General features: G+C 45.4%; 1 protein-coding gene across 2 annotated transcripts in view; it reads right to left on the bottom strand.

Annotated features, from left to right (window-relative positions):
• Positions 1 to 2166: 2166 nt before the first annotated feature.
• The window catches only part of IRAK3 (interleukin 1 receptor associated kinase 3), a 31161-nt gene continuing 17878 nt past the window's right edge, over positions 2167 to 15449 (bottom strand). For both annotated transcript variants that reach the window (XM_040344068.1, XM_040344067.1), the window contains exons 8-10: positions 9267 to 9332; positions 3534 to 3698; positions 2167 to 3060 (exon numbers count right to left, since the gene is read on the bottom strand). In XM_040344068.1, coding sequence (XP_040200002.1) covers positions 2656 to 3060; positions 3534 to 3698; positions 9267 to 9332 — 636 coding nt within the window. In that variant the 3' untranslated portion in view covers positions 2167 to 2655. The remainder of the gene's footprint in view (positions 3061 to 3533; positions 3699 to 9266; positions 9333 to 15449) is intronic.

Raw genomic sequence — 15449 nt, forward strand, 5'->3', positions numbered from 1 at the left:
CGCCTCCCTGCCCCAGTGTGAAAGTGCCCTAAGTCTTTGGGTCCACAGTGCTGCCATGTTTACTCTGGGAAGCAGGCTGTGACTCCTTTTGGCTTCACAAGTGTCTTCCCACTCTGCATGCATGAATGGTCCCGCAGCCTTCTGGGACCTGTGAGATGTCCCAGACGGCTGAAAGCAAAATAGGGAGTGTTAGGCGATTTGACAGGATGTTGGAGTGACTACCTATCAAAACTAGGGCCCGCACCCCCCAAAAAAGGGGCCAAAAGTGGGAGAGGAGAGGGAGGAGGCGGAAAAGCGTATTTTCCCCTTTGCATAAAGTTCCACTTTAAAGAGTTTCAGTTAGAGAGAGAAAAAGTCTGAAAGGAAACTGCATCTGTAGCTGTTCTGTATCTTTAGATCAACCCATAATACTATATGAATCAGATTTTGACTTCAAAGGCAGGAGAGATGCAGGGGGCATTCTTAAAGATGCCCTTATTGTTTTACTTTTTGTAATATCTAAGTGATGTTATTTTGGGGTCCTGCCCCTTCATGCCTTCCTGCCTGAGCACCTCCAGAACATACAGAATCCTTCTTCAGTTTTCTCCTAGCAAAATTCAGGCTTGAAATTAAGGGGGTGTTTGATCCCAGTTGCATAATATGGACCATGAGAAAGTATAGAGTATTCTTTTACTATCTATCTATCTATCTATCTATCTATCTATCTATCTATCTATCTATCTATCTACCTACCTATCTATCTATCTATCCATCCATCCATCCACCTATCTATCTATCCATCCATCCACCTATCTATCTATCCATCCATCCACCTATCTATCTATCCATCCATCCACCTATCTATCTATCTATCCATCCACCTATCTATCTATCCATCCATCCACCTATCTATCTATCTATCTATCCATCCATCCACCTATCTATCCATCCATCTATATACAATGAATAATTTACATATGGGCAGTAGTTGAATGGGGGACCCTAAAATGTATTCTTGCATAGGGGACAAGACATCCACCACTGTTATTCTCTACACACTTTACCACATTGAACAACTTTAATGTTGGCTGTCAAATGTAATAAGATGGGCAAAGTGGTAAAATAAAATAAATAAAAAAAGTTTTTTTATATGTACTTGTTGGGGTGCTTCCAAACGAATTGCCTTTGAACTTAAGCATCAAATGTACTTGAAAACTAAATATGCTTTAAAAAATGTATTTATTAACTTACATAAATAACAAAGATACTTACATTTATAGAAAAGACAATTGTTTTTAAAGAAATTACACAATAAAGACCAATGTTTGTTGGCATGTGGGTTTTGATCGTTGAATGACATGAAGTAATACATAATACTCTTAAGCCCTGTACACACGATGGGTTTGTCTGATGAAAACGGATCGGTGAAAAAAAATAGTACATGTTTTAAAATTTTCCTATGGATAAAAAAATGATCAGGGAAAAATCCATGCATGCTCAGAATAAAGTCGATGCATGCTCGGAAGCATTGAACTTCATTTTTCTCAGCACGGCGTAGTGTTTTACGTCACCGCGTTTGGACATGGTCGGATTTTTGACTGATGGTGTGTAGGCAAGACTGATGAAAGTCAGCTTCATCGGATATCCGACGAAAAAATCCATCGGATTAGATTCCATCAGATATCCAATCGTGTGTACAGGGCTTAAAGCAGTGGTTTACCCTAAATAACAAGTTTCTACCATGCCATTCAGCATACTAGCGTGAGCTACAGTATGCCTTTATTTTTATTTTTGTTGCGCCGTACTCACAGTTTAATCCCGTAGTTAAGTTTCAGACTCCCCGCGGGGAACGGGCGTTCCTATGCAGAGGGGAACATGATTGACGGCCGGCTATGGCGCGTCACACTTCCCGAAAATAGCCGGAGTAGGACTCGGCTCTTCACGGCGCTATACGGCGCCTGCACACAGACTAGGAGCTGACTGCGCAGGCGCCGTGAAGAGCCAAGTCCTATTTCGGCTATTTTCGGGAAGCGTGACGCGCCATAGCCGGCCCTCAATCATGTTCCCCTCTGCATAGGAACGCCTACTCCCCGCGGGGAGTCTGAAACTTAACTACGGGATTAAACTGTGAGTATGGCGCAAAAAAATAAAATAAAGGCATACTGTAGCTCGCGCTAGTATGCTGGATGACATGGTAGAAATTTTTTTTTTTTTTTTTAGGGTGAACCCCCGCTTTAACTCTTCTGGTAAAAGCTCAATCCCATTTCCCAGCTAAATTTGCAACCTACCCATGTTTCATAATTCTATACCAAGACTCCAATCTCCCTTTTTTCTTGTACCCCCATGCTCCAAAATGGCATATTTCCAAAATCCTCTACAGTCCCTACACTGAAAGCCGCTGGACAGAAGAGAGCTGTTTTCACAATAATGCAATACAACTGTACCTGCTATGTCAGAATAATTAATTCTATTGAAATGATAAAAAAATGTCTATGAAATCCCAGAAAGACGCTAACAAGTAAAATCATATTCTCTACGGTAAAGGTAAATAATTCACATTGCTCTGTTATTATTAACATACCTTAACATCTGTATTACAGATACTATATACTGTACATCATACTACTGTATTGTGTTGTTAATTTTGTTTCTAATGGAATATTACTCAACATTCTTTTACTGGCTAAAACCATTTGCTACACACTCTTCACAGAAGGTTCCATTGTATGGCTCCATTGAGCAGCTGCACTCTACTGGCCTGCTTGTATAAACTGTACCTGGTGTATGCAGGAAAACATCATGTAATACAGCTTTGCTTTGCATTAACAAAGAACTAAACTTTTCTGCAGGCCTATGCTTTTTGGTGTTGCCTAAAAATGACACCTCTGATTGGCCACATTCGATTTCCTTATTTCGTTCACATATATTATTGGGATCCTCCATGGTTTCATCTGTCTCCACAGGAACCTTGAATTGGCTCTTATGCACAGGCCATATGGAAGGGGGAGTGGACATCAGGTACTTTGGGTGGTCCTCATGGGGCTTTTCAGAAGTTGCACAGTTTTCCATTCTTTTCAAAACCTAAATGAACATTAACAATTGATCTTCATGTTTCAAAAAGAATTATAAGAAAATAATAACCATCAGCTCATAATATGGAGACAGAAAAATAACCCCTCACCCATAGCTCCCAACTGTCCCTGATTTTGAGGGACTGTCTCTGATTTGGGGCAATGTCCCTATGTCCCTCATTCCTCCTCATTGGTCCTCATTTTGGTCTGATCTCTATAGTTGTATATAAAATGCACTTTTTATCTATCAAAGTGTTTTCCAGCGCTAAACCTTTCATCTGATTTCTAAATTGCTACATTTGTAAATTCCAAAAGCTAATATAAAGGAATGGTAGTGGTAAAAAAAGCACTTGTGGGTTTAAAAATCTTGTTTTTTTGTACAATTCTTCTTTTAAGGGTTAATGACAAGGTGTCCTATGCCTGCATACTTTAGCTGATAGGTGTCCCTCATTCACATCTCAAAATGTTGGGAGGTGTGCTCACCTCATTCATTGTGGGCCTTCGTCTTTCACGTACTTCTGTACTATCAATGGATACACCAAGAAGATTTTTCATCATACAGGAAGGCCACTTGCTTGTATTCAAATCCTTAAAATGGACTAGATACTCAATTCCATTTTTTTCCATTTGCTCCCAAAAAATTTTCCTCTGTTAAATAAAAAACAAGTTTCATTAAAGATAGGTGCCCAGGAAAACACAATTATAAGTGCCCGTTCACACTACCGCGACTTGGGATCCGACTTGTGTCTCCCCAAGTCGCGTGACATGAGAAATTACATTAAAGTGAATGAGAGCCATCTTAATGCACACTACTGAAGTCACTCCGACTGCAGAAAAGGTTCCTGTACTACTTCAAGGCGACATCTAGGCGACTTGTACCCATTGATTTCAATAGAAGTCGGATCAGTGTCTTAACTGAAGCAACTTTACAGGAAGAGAAAATAGTTTTCTCAGGCAAACCCCTCCCTCCCACAGAGCTGATTATTGTTTGATTGGCCACTGGCAAAGTTGCCTGTCCTGGAGGCGACTTGAAGTTGCCTCGAAGTTGCCTCGCAAAGTCGTGACGACTTTCATGTCGCTGTAGTGTGAACCGGCACTTATAGCTAGATTCACAAAGAGTTACGCCGGCGTATCAGTAGATACGCTGTTGTAACTCGGAATCTAAGCCATCGTACATTTAAGTGTATTCTCAATTTGAGTTACACTTAAATGTATCTAAGATACGACTGCCTGTGCCGTTGTATCTTAGCTGTCTAGTTCACCCAGCCGCTAGGGGCGTGAACACTGATTTACGCCTAGAATGCGCAAATCAGCGAGATACGCCGATTCACGAATGTACGGTTGCCCGTCGCAGTAAAGATACGCCGTTTACGTAAGGCGATTTCCGACGTAAAGTTAGTCGAACAAATAGCTGGCCTAGCCAATGTTAAGTATGGACGTCGTTCCCGCGTCAAATTTTGAAAATTTTACCTCGCTTGCGTAAGTCGTCCATGAATGGGGCTGGACGTAATTTACGTTCACGTCGAAACAAATACGTCCTTGCGGCGTACTTTGGAGCAATGCACACTGGGATATGTCCACGGACGGCGCATGCGCCGTTAGTTAAAAACATCAATCACGTCAGGTCACGAATCATTTACATAAAACACGCCCCCCTGTTCCTCATTTGAATTAGGCGCGCTTACGCCAGCCCATTTACGATACGCCGCCGTAACTTAGGAGGCAAGTGCTTTGTGAATACAGCACTTGCCTCTCTGACTTACGGTGGCATAGCGTAAATACGATACACTACGCCGGGTCAAAATTACGCCGCCATACCTGAATCCAGCTATTAGTGTACTGGATATTCTGTTTCTACCAAACACCTCTTATATACTGCTTCAAGCAAGAATAACATGAAAGGTTACAAGGAAAACCTTTAAAAAGTCTTTGTTATTTTTGACCTCAAGCTTTTTTAATCTCTTAGGCCCCGTACACACGGTCGGACAAAACCGATGAGAATGGTCCGACGGACCGTTTTCATCGGTTCACCTCTGAAGTGGCCGTACGGCCTGATGTGTGTACACACCATCAGTTCAAAATCCAATCGGGTCAGAACGCGGTGACGTAAAACACACGACGTGCTGAATAAAACAAAGTTAAATGCTTCCAAGCACGCGTCGACTTGATTCTGAGCATGCGTTTTGAACCAATGCTTTTCTGTACTAACCATCGGTTTGGTCCGATGGGGCAGCGGTCCATCGGTTCGGTTTTGAAGCATGTTTTAAAATTTTGGACCGAAGGAAAACAGACCGATAGCCTATACACACAGTCGGTTTGGTCCGATGAAAATGAACTTCGGGTCATTCTCATCGGACCAAACCGACCGTGTGTACGGGGCCTTACATGCCACATTTGACATGTAATTTTTTTGGGGGGGAGTGGGGGCTTCAGTAGGAGTGGGACTTCCTATCCCACTTCCTCCTTCTGCCTAGGGACTGCTAAGGCGATATGTCATATTGCCTTTTGGTGGCCCCTCCCTTTAGGCGATCACCTGGGACACGTGACAGGTCCCAGACGATCGCCTGTCCACTCAGGGAGCGCTGCGCCGTTGGCGCATGCGCAGTGAGTGCCTGACCGTGAAGCCGAAAGCTGTCACGGCCGGGTGCCCACAGTTACAATGGAGGCATCGGCTGAGAAAGGGAGGGGGGGAGAGAAGAGGAGCATGCGCAGGTTTTGAACCGATGCTTTTCTGTACTAACCATCGGTTTGGTCCGATGGGGCAGCGGTCCATCGGTTCGGTTTTGAAGCATGTTTTAAAATTTTGGACCAAAGGAAAACAGACCGATAGCCTATATACACACGGTCGGTTTAGTCCGATGAAAATGAACTTCGGTTCATTCTCATCGGACCAAACCAACCGTGTGTATGGGGCCTTACTAGTGAAAGATTTAACCTTTTGCTTGAAGTCACCCAATTAAAACTAAACTCTAGGGAAAAATAAAAGAAGCTAATTAAGCTAACAAGGAACATGCAGATAGGAGGACAGAACAGAGTGACCGTAATGAGCTCATCAGTCTGCTTCTTCTCCTTTGACTGTACAGTCATAGGTTGCAGGAGGAGCCTGTAAGCTTTACAGTACTTTGCTTTTCCCTGTGTTGATGCTAGGCAGTGTTATGGAAAAGCTTAAAGTGAAACTATACTTCATCTGAGCACCACAAACCAAAAATGTTATTTACTACATTTTTATATTCAAAGCAAAGCAAGCAAGAGAGGGCGTGCTTAGCTGAGAAGCACCTCCTTAGCTACTGAAGACTCCTGGAATGTATGGCATCATTTGTCTAGGCATGGAAAACAAGACGTAACCAAAGAAATTTAAAAACAAAGCTTAAAACAAGTAAATATGATATACTTTACTATGCATTCACTAATGTAAAATGGAAAAGGATTAAAAATAGTCAATGTTTATTAAGGCTGGATTCACACCTATGCAGTTTTAGTGCTTTTTGCATGGAACACGTTCTGTAGTACAAATCTGCAAAGTCTGCAAAAAGCACTAAAAATGCATAGGTTTGAATCCAGAGAGTGAAGTTCCACTTTAAAAGAGAGGTGCGGGTTTACAAAAAAACAAATTTACATGCTCATCTAGATGGCTGCAGCATCAATCTGATGCTGCAGATGTCCCCTGCCGGCTCTACACAGAGAACTAAGTAATCAAAGACCGCTGATCACTCAGTTCTCTGTCTTCACTGAACAGAGAGCCAGTGGTGACTGTCAGTCCCTGGCTCTCTAATCTACCCATCAAGCATTCACTGATGATAGCAGCTGGCTCAGGCTTTCAGCGGCACGCTGAGAGACAGAGACAGCTGCCAGTCAGGCATTTGGGCAGATCCCGACATTATTGTGATTTCAGCTGACAGAGGTCTTTATCCCGCTGTCTACTGAACCTGGGAGAAGTACAGACAAAAAAGCTTTGGCCTTACTTCTTTAAAATGGTTCTAAAGCCTGAAGGATTGTTACCTTCAAGCATTCTATGCATGAAGGTAAAAAACCTTTTGTGTGCAGGCCCTCCCCCCTAAACCTTACCTGAGCTCCCTTCTAACCAGCGATGTTCACGATAGCCTTGGCTGTCCCGGGAATCTCCCTCCTGCAGCGGGAGCCCATTTGCTCCCACTGTTGTCAATCACAGCCAATGAGTCAATGAGGAGAGAGCAGGGGTGGGCCGGCTCTATGTGTCTTATGTATGCATAGTGCAGTGGCTCAGGAGCAAGCACAGAGCAGTGCTCCCAGGGTAGGCAACTTTCCCTGGGAGCACTGCTTGAGGGGTAGGAGCTAGGAGTGCCGGCGGAGTACCTGAAAAGAAGAGGAGTGGAGCTGCTGCACAGAGCAGGTAAGTATAACGGGCCAGATTCACGTATCTGCCCGTATCTTTGTGCGGGCGTAGCGTATCCTATTTACGCTATGCCTTTCCGCAACTTGGACAGGCAAGTGCAGTATTCACAAAGCACTTGCTCCGTAAGTTGCGTCGGCGTAGCGTAAATTGGCCGGCGTAAGCCCGCCTAATTCAAAATAGGCTGGTAGGGGGCGTGTTGTATGCAAATGAATCGTGACCCCACGTAAATGACGCGCCTAACGAACGGTGCATGCGCGCGCATGCTTAGTATCACGTCGAATTTACTCCATAAGATATGCCAGGCCCAATGCCTGTGACGTGAACGTAACCTACGCACAGCCCCATTCACGTACGACTTACGTAAACGACGTAAAAAGATACGCTTGCCGACGTCCATACTTTGCATTGGCTGCGCCTCATATAGCAGGGGTAACTTTACGCCGGACGTAAGCCTAACGTAAACGGCGTAGCGGGCGCAAGTACGTTCGTGAATCGGCGTATCTACCTAATTTACATATTCGACGCGTAAATCTACGGAAGCGCCCCTTGCGGCCAGCGTAAATATGCACCCTAGATACGACGGCGTAGGAGACTTACGACGGCGTAAGTGGAGATACGTCGTCGTAAGTCCGCTGTGAATCTGGCCCAACATGTTTGTTATTTAAAGAGAAAAACAAATGTAGCGCTACCCCCGCAGGAGCCGCTGGTTGTTTGTGGGATCGGCGTATGGAGTTACCTTGCAGGGTGTCTAGGGCTGATACTAGTGAGTTGAGGCAATGAGCGAAGGTCCAGTCATCAATAGGGTTTTCTTCAATGCTTTATTCCAAGGCCCAACATGGCCAACATCAACATAAGACAAGATAGGAAAGGTTGATGAAGCATGAGAACAACTTTAGTATCAGGCCTTGGATATGAAAATAGCAGTCCTGCTCTTAGTAATAATAAGATCAGTTCGTCGCCACTCCAGCCAGAGTTGGTAAAGTGCCCCCGGACAGACTTCTGTCACAAGCCTGGCAGCCGAAGTGTCACTTGTAAATCGCTGGGAGGAACAGACCTCTGACACAGGCCTGACTCTGGACCTCTGCCACAGGCCTAGCGATTTAGAGTGCAATAATTGGATTGAGCGAATCCTCCCAGTAAAGTTTAGTCAGGATCACCAGTTGACAGCTGCAACATACCTGTCAGTATCGTGGTGACCAGATCCCCGGTGGTTCGTTCAGGCCTCCTGGATAACCTCTCTCTGGGTTCTCCCTGAGCCGATTCCCCACCGCACAGCTCTCAGCTTAGGATCCTCTTAGCAAAGGTTGGGACCCAGCAAGTCGCTGGGGCCCCTCTCATCATCAGGATGAAGCTCCGCATGGTGTGCAACTCTGGCCAGGTAGGCCATGGTGGCGGGGTCCATGGATGCGCGCACCCTGAAGGTGGAACTCGGACCCCCCGAAAACAGACCTAGAATCAATGGCGTCTGACCCAGATATACCCTTCCCCAGCATGCCCAGCGAGGGAGAAACTCCTCTAATTGGCTGCTGGGCAAAAGTGACTCTGCCAGAACCCCTCTAGTGCCAACTGCCGCAAAGAGGTGGAAACGCACCCCTGAAACGCAGACTGACCTACAAGACAGTTCTGAAAGGACAGCAGCCCTGCAATTTAACAAATTGTGAATGGGAGCAAAATAACTCCCCCTTAGCGCCCCCTTACTGAAAGTAAGGGGGCGCTACACAAAAAACAAAGCTTTAATACTACTTTAATTACACATGATTTTGCAACTGTAATGTATGTACCTGTTTCTGTATGTGATTTCCCAATACAAATTGTATATTTTTTTGTTTTATGAAAATACTTACAAGGAAAGTAGTCTTGGATCCATTTACCACCACAGCTTGATATCCACTTAAAACTTCCATTATGATCTAATATGAGGAATATAAAATCATACATAAAAAATTAATGACATGTTAATTAAAGAGGCTGTACACTTTATACAATAGAATAGCATATTGATTCACAATTCACGATTCACCCTTTTGTGTAGTAGTAGGGTCATTTATGAAAAAAACAATTTCAAAACCTATTGCTGAAGAATTTTTGACCTTGTCACCTCCTGGTACTTCATTATTCGTATCAACTATACAATAATGAAGCAGCAGCTCCAGGATGAATACCACTGCGACAGATGTGAGTGGGTTGCCCTTCTGGAAGCTCATATTTGAGATCTGGAGTAGCAAGTTGCAACACTGGGCAGAATTGGCAACCTTGAAAGGGGTCCTCTGCTCACTGAGCCAGTGGTTAGTAGGGTTGATGGGGAGGATGGAGGGATAAGTCAGGATTACCAGGTAGGAAGATGGATAACTGTGGTCAGAAGGACGGGTAGGAACTCACAGAAAAGGAAGGCCAGCCCTGGGTTTGAGCACCCAAACAGATTTGCCAAGTTGGGTGAAGAAGTGGCGGTGTTAAGCTCAGAGGTGGCAGCCCTAGATGTCACTGCTACCCCTAACAGCCAGGAGAGCAGCCCATCTAGTAGTTTTGAGGGTAGTGCAGGTAGGCCTAAACAGTTGATGGCAATGGAGGATTCTATAATCAGAAGGACTGAATAATTTGTCGTCAGGATCGCCTCAAACGAATGGTTGCTGTCTCCCTGGTGTCAGGGTTCGGCATGCGGTGGACTGGGTTGATAAATTACTGGGAGGGGCTGGGCATGACCCAGCTGTCTTAGTCCACGATGGAACCAATGACGATGAATGCATGGAAGGTGTGGGGGTGGAAGTCTCACTCGCCAATTATGCCCTTCCCATTTGGGCTGGTCTCCCCCAGGGCTGTGGCAGCTAGCAGCTATTGTTTGAAAACTGCCGCCCAGCTGCCCACAGAACTCCTCTCACAGTACAGTGCAAGTGCATTGCATGCAGGTGGCAAAAGTGTGGGCGGGGTTGGGCGGGCACAAATGAGAGGCAGAGTATCTGATTGGACAAGCAGCAGAGTGAGGGAGGGGTTAGAAGGACAGTGTAGACAGGATACAGCCTGACTCTTGTGCCAGCTGGCTTCCCCTGCTCTTACTGTGTCACTATGACAGACCGCCAGAGGCTGTGGAGTGCCGGAGCTAATGAGGTATAGATGCTGTCGATCTCCACACACAAGTCATTGTGCCTGGGGGAGAAGACGCTCTTCCCGCAGCAACCCACACCGGTCCCTGCCCCCTGCTCAGCCCCCTTTTGTTTATCCTCATCCCGGAGCCCGGCTCATCCTCTGGCTTGTCTTCCTACATCCCGCAATAGAGCTCCAATCTGCTCGGTGCGGCAGTGACTGTGATATCAGCGAGCGGTGCAGGGTCACTGTGTCTGCAAGGGTTTTACCGCCCCCTCCATCCTGGCGCCCAAGGCGGCTGCCTGTCCCGCCTAATGGTGACACGGGCCCTGATTACCGTAATAACCTTGAAAAGTATGTTCACCCTTTCAGAAAGAATTAAAAGATTACCTCACACCCTCCTGATCCACTCCAGTCCCTGCTTCACTTACCTCAGTGGGCGCTTAGCTGTTACTGCTCATGCAGCTGGTGGAACAATCAGAATTGCTTTGATACGAGAAGAGCAGGGATTTTAAAATCCTGGACTGCTAGACCGGCTATGTAGGCACTGTGTAACAGCTCTGGTGAATGGGAGTGAACCACAACTGCGGTTAGCAAGGATTTCAATGCACTTCTCTATGTGAGAATTCAGAATTGGACCCCAGGCGTCACTCCACGCAAACAGGAGTTTGGGGGTTCATTACAACATGCGACCAGAGCTTAGCGCTTAAAATTATAGTATACACTTGAAGATTCCAATGCACCTCTATATACAAGTGATTATCAGTACGGGACCCCAGGCGTCACTCCACGCAAACAGGAGTTTGGGGGTTCTCTACATCATATCACTTAAACATTGTAAGGGATTAGCTCGGTAGCGGGGGTGTGTGACCCCCCTGGATGGGTTCACTACACACTGAACGATACAGAGAAATAGCCGAAGACGGTTGAAAACAAAGAATTTGGTTTATTCTTCCATCTTGCTGGAAACAATTGCAAGCATCCAAACAGCATAAACAAAATCAAACATAAAATAAACCCTGGCCACTTGGGGCGTCTACCTTCACCACACAGGAACCTATCTATGGAGTCTGGCACAGCCTACTGCTGAGCAGACACTGCTGGTCATACATTTTGATTTTTATCACACATAAAAATCAACAGCACCTCCCCTCTTCAGAAGTATTTCTGTTCACTGCTCTCCTTTACTCAAAAAGACTCAGGATGCAGCAATCAGCAGTAATCCTCTGGATTACTTATAGAGGCATTAATTGCCTCATTCTGAACAGCTGAAGTTTTCCAACGCCCTTAAATCTTTCTGGCTACTTCTGCAGCCGACACCTGATAATAATTGGTGTATTGTCTAAACAAGGCAGAAATGTATCTCCCGTCTGTGACAACACCCACAGATTTACCTGACTTCCTGTAACATACCCCCCTCTTGTTTCAACCCTAGGGTTGGGACACAGGTTGCCAGGCAGGCATGCACTCGGGACAACCCATCTGCATTCCCCATTTTAGCACCGGGGCGATGCGTTACCACCGAACTAAATTCCTGGAGGCCCAGGAACCATCTATTTATTCTCCTATTGGTCTCTTTGTTCTGTGCCATCCACTTCAATGGGGCATGATCCGTCACCAGTTCAAACTGTCTACCCACGAGGTAGTACCGGAGAGAATCCAAAGCCCATTTCACCGCCAACCCTCTTTCTCAATGGTGGCATAATTCTCCTCATGGGCCTTCAACTTTCAGGTGAGGTACATAACAGGGTGTTCCTCCCCCTTGATAATCTGGGACAGTACAGATCCTAACCCCACATTTGACGCATCTGTCTGAACCACGAAGTCCCGTGAAAAATCAGGCGAATTTAAAACTGGCTGACTACATAAGGCCTGTTTTAAAGCCTGAAAAGCTGTTTCTGCTTCGGGAATCCATTTGGTCATGACAGACTCCTTCCCTTTGGTCAAATTGGTCAGGGGAGCAGCCTGTGAGGCAAAATGGGGGATAAAGCGGCGATAATAGCCCGCGATCCCCAAAAATGCACAAACCTGTTTCTTGTTGGTGGGACGTGGCCAATCCTGAATAGCCTCAACTTTGTTTATTTGGGGCTTGATTAGACCTCTTCCAATGGTATACCCCAGATACTTTGCCTCTTCTAGCCCAGAGTACATTTTTTTGGATTGGCTGTAAACCCGGCTTTCCAGATGAAATCCAACACAGCCTGAACTTTGGTAAGTGTGAGTCCCAATCCTCACTGTGGATGACAACGTCATCGAGGTATGCAGCAGCATAGGCTCGAGGAGGCCGAAGAGTCTTATCCATGGTGCGTTGAAATGTGGCGGGAGCATTCTGTAACCCAAAAGGCATCCTCCGATATTGGAAAGATCCGTCTGGAGTTACAAATGCTGTTTTTTTATCCCTGGCCGACTGAGAGAGGAATTTGCCAATAACCCTTGGTCAGGTCTAACGTCGTCATGTACCGGGCAGTACCTAGGCGATCAATCAGTTCATCTATGCGGGGCATAGGATAGGTGTCAAACTTAGTTATTTGATTCAGGTGGCAAAAGTCATTACAAAACCGCCAACTTCCATCTGGTTTGGGCACTAAGACAATGGGACTGGACCAATCACTATTTGACTCTTCTATCACCCCCAGCTCAAGCATTTTTTTTACTTCCTGGCCAATTGCCTCTCGCCGGGCTTCTGGAATTCTATAAGGCTTCAACTTGACCTTATCCCCTGATGTGGTGATAATGTCATGTTCAACTCCGGAGACCCAACCTGGCAGGTCTGAAAACTTTTCCTTATTACGGAGCACAAATTCTTTAACCTCCTGTTGCTGAGTTTTGAATAGAGTCTCCACTATCCCAACTTCAGGGACAGCCAGGTTAAATGGAACAGTAAATCGGGTAGTCTTCGCGACCAAGGACTCTCTATCCTTCCAGGGTTTCAGCAAGTTCACGTGATAGAGCTGCTCAGGTTTTCGTCTTCCCGGTTGGCTAATTTTATAATTTACCACCCCCATTTTCTCCAACACTTCATAGGGACCCTGCCATTTGGCTAGGAATTTAATTTCGACCGTGGGGACCAGCACCAACACCCTATCACCAGGTGCAAAGGAACGGACCTAGGACCCACGATTGTAAATCCTTTGTTGAGCCAATTGGGCTTGGGCTAAATGTTCCTTCACAATCGGCATCACTTGGGCAATTCTATCTTGCATTTGGGCCACATGTTCAATCACACTTCGATGAGGGGAACTCTCACTCTCCCATGTTTCCCTGGCAATGTCCAGTAGGCCCCGGGGTGCCTCCCATACAGTAGCTCAAACGGAGAGAACCCTGTGGACGATTGGGGAACCTCTCTTATGACAAACATCAGATAAAGGAGCAGATAATGTCAATTTTTTCCATCTTTATCCACCACCTTCCTCAACATTTGTTTTAAGGTTTTTTTAAACCTTTCCACTAACCCGAAGACGGTTGAAAACAAAGAATTTGGTTTATTCTTCCATCTTGCTGGAAACAATTGCAAGCATCCAAACAGCATAAACAAAATCAAACATAAAATAAACCCTGGCCACTTGGGGCGTCTACCTTCACCACACAGGAACCTATCTATGGAGTCTGGCACAGCCTACTGCTGGTCATACAGCAGAAAAACAAATAGTCTTTTTGATTTTTATCATACAGCACCTCACCTCTTCAGAAGTATTTCTGTTCACTGCTCTCCTTCACTCAAAAAGCCTCAGGATGCAGCAATCAGTAGTAATCCTCTGTATTACTTATAGAGGCCTTAATTGCCTCATTCTAAACAGCTGAAGTTTTCCAACACCCTTAAATATTTCTGGCTACTTCTGCAGCCGACACCTGATAATAATTGGTGTATTGTCTAAACAAGGCAGAAATGTATCTCCCGTCTGTGACAACACCCACAGATTTACCTGACTTCCTGTCACAACATATAGAGATGCATTAGGCCACTAAGGGAGTTGGTATGAAATACCATCAGCCCTTAGCATAGAAAAGTTAGAGCGAACATGTTCAGCAAGTTAGGGCAAGGCCCATAAGCAAATAACACTTATGTCAAGCACATAGTATATAGGAGTTGTTTAAGACAACTAGTAGTTGCATATGAGAGGCTGCATATGAGAGGCGAATATAGCTCAGGTAATTTTGAGAGTAGATGTCCCTTTAAGATGTTCCTCCGCAAACAGCCATAGACACAACAGTTTGTCCCAAGTAGTATGTTAATAACTACAAGCCATAATAAATAACAGCAATTGTTTTAGGAGGAATATTTGCAGCAGATCTTTCTATAGTACTACAAGTGAAACAATTGCTACTTATCCGTAGTGTAGGGTGTCAGCAAGGAAGGTCTCTAAGGTTGTCCCCGGCAATGACAGTCTGTTACAGTTAATGTAGCTGCATTAATGCAGGAGTTGCAGGCTGGTGAGCATTGCAGCATGGGGAGCGATGGTTGCTGTAGCTCTTTGCTACGGCCGACAATAATAGAACAAGGTTTCTATGTAAGGTAAATGCCTTTATAGGCAGAAGACAGGTGCAGTGCATAAGCACTGAGTGCAGCGCAGCGATGATGTGCGGCGAACTTCCACGTTCCGATTACTGATACTTTTTTTTTAAATGTGTCCATGTGTCCCCAAATGCAGTCATGTGTCCCCAAATGCAGCCATGTGTGCCAAAATGCAGCCATGTCCCCAAATGCAGCCTTGTGTCCCCAAATGCAGCCTTGTGTCCCCAAATGCAGCCATGTCCCCCAAATGCAGCCTTGTTCCCCAAATGCAGCCTTGTCCCCAAATGCAACCTTGTCCCCAAATGCAGCCTTGTCCCCAAATGCAGCCTTGTCCCCAAATGCAGCCTTCTGTCCCCAAAGAGAAAGCCAAGCCCCCCCCCCGCCGTCTAGTTGATCAGCGCACAGGAAACATAACAGCTTTCATTTGAATAGCTAT

Source organism: Rana temporaria, chromosome 3 (assembly GCF_905171775.1).
Source record: "Rana temporaria chromosome 3, aRanTem1.1, whole genome shotgun sequence".
NCBI classification, from domain to species: Eukaryota; Metazoa; Chordata; class Amphibia; order Anura; family Ranidae; genus Rana; species Rana temporaria.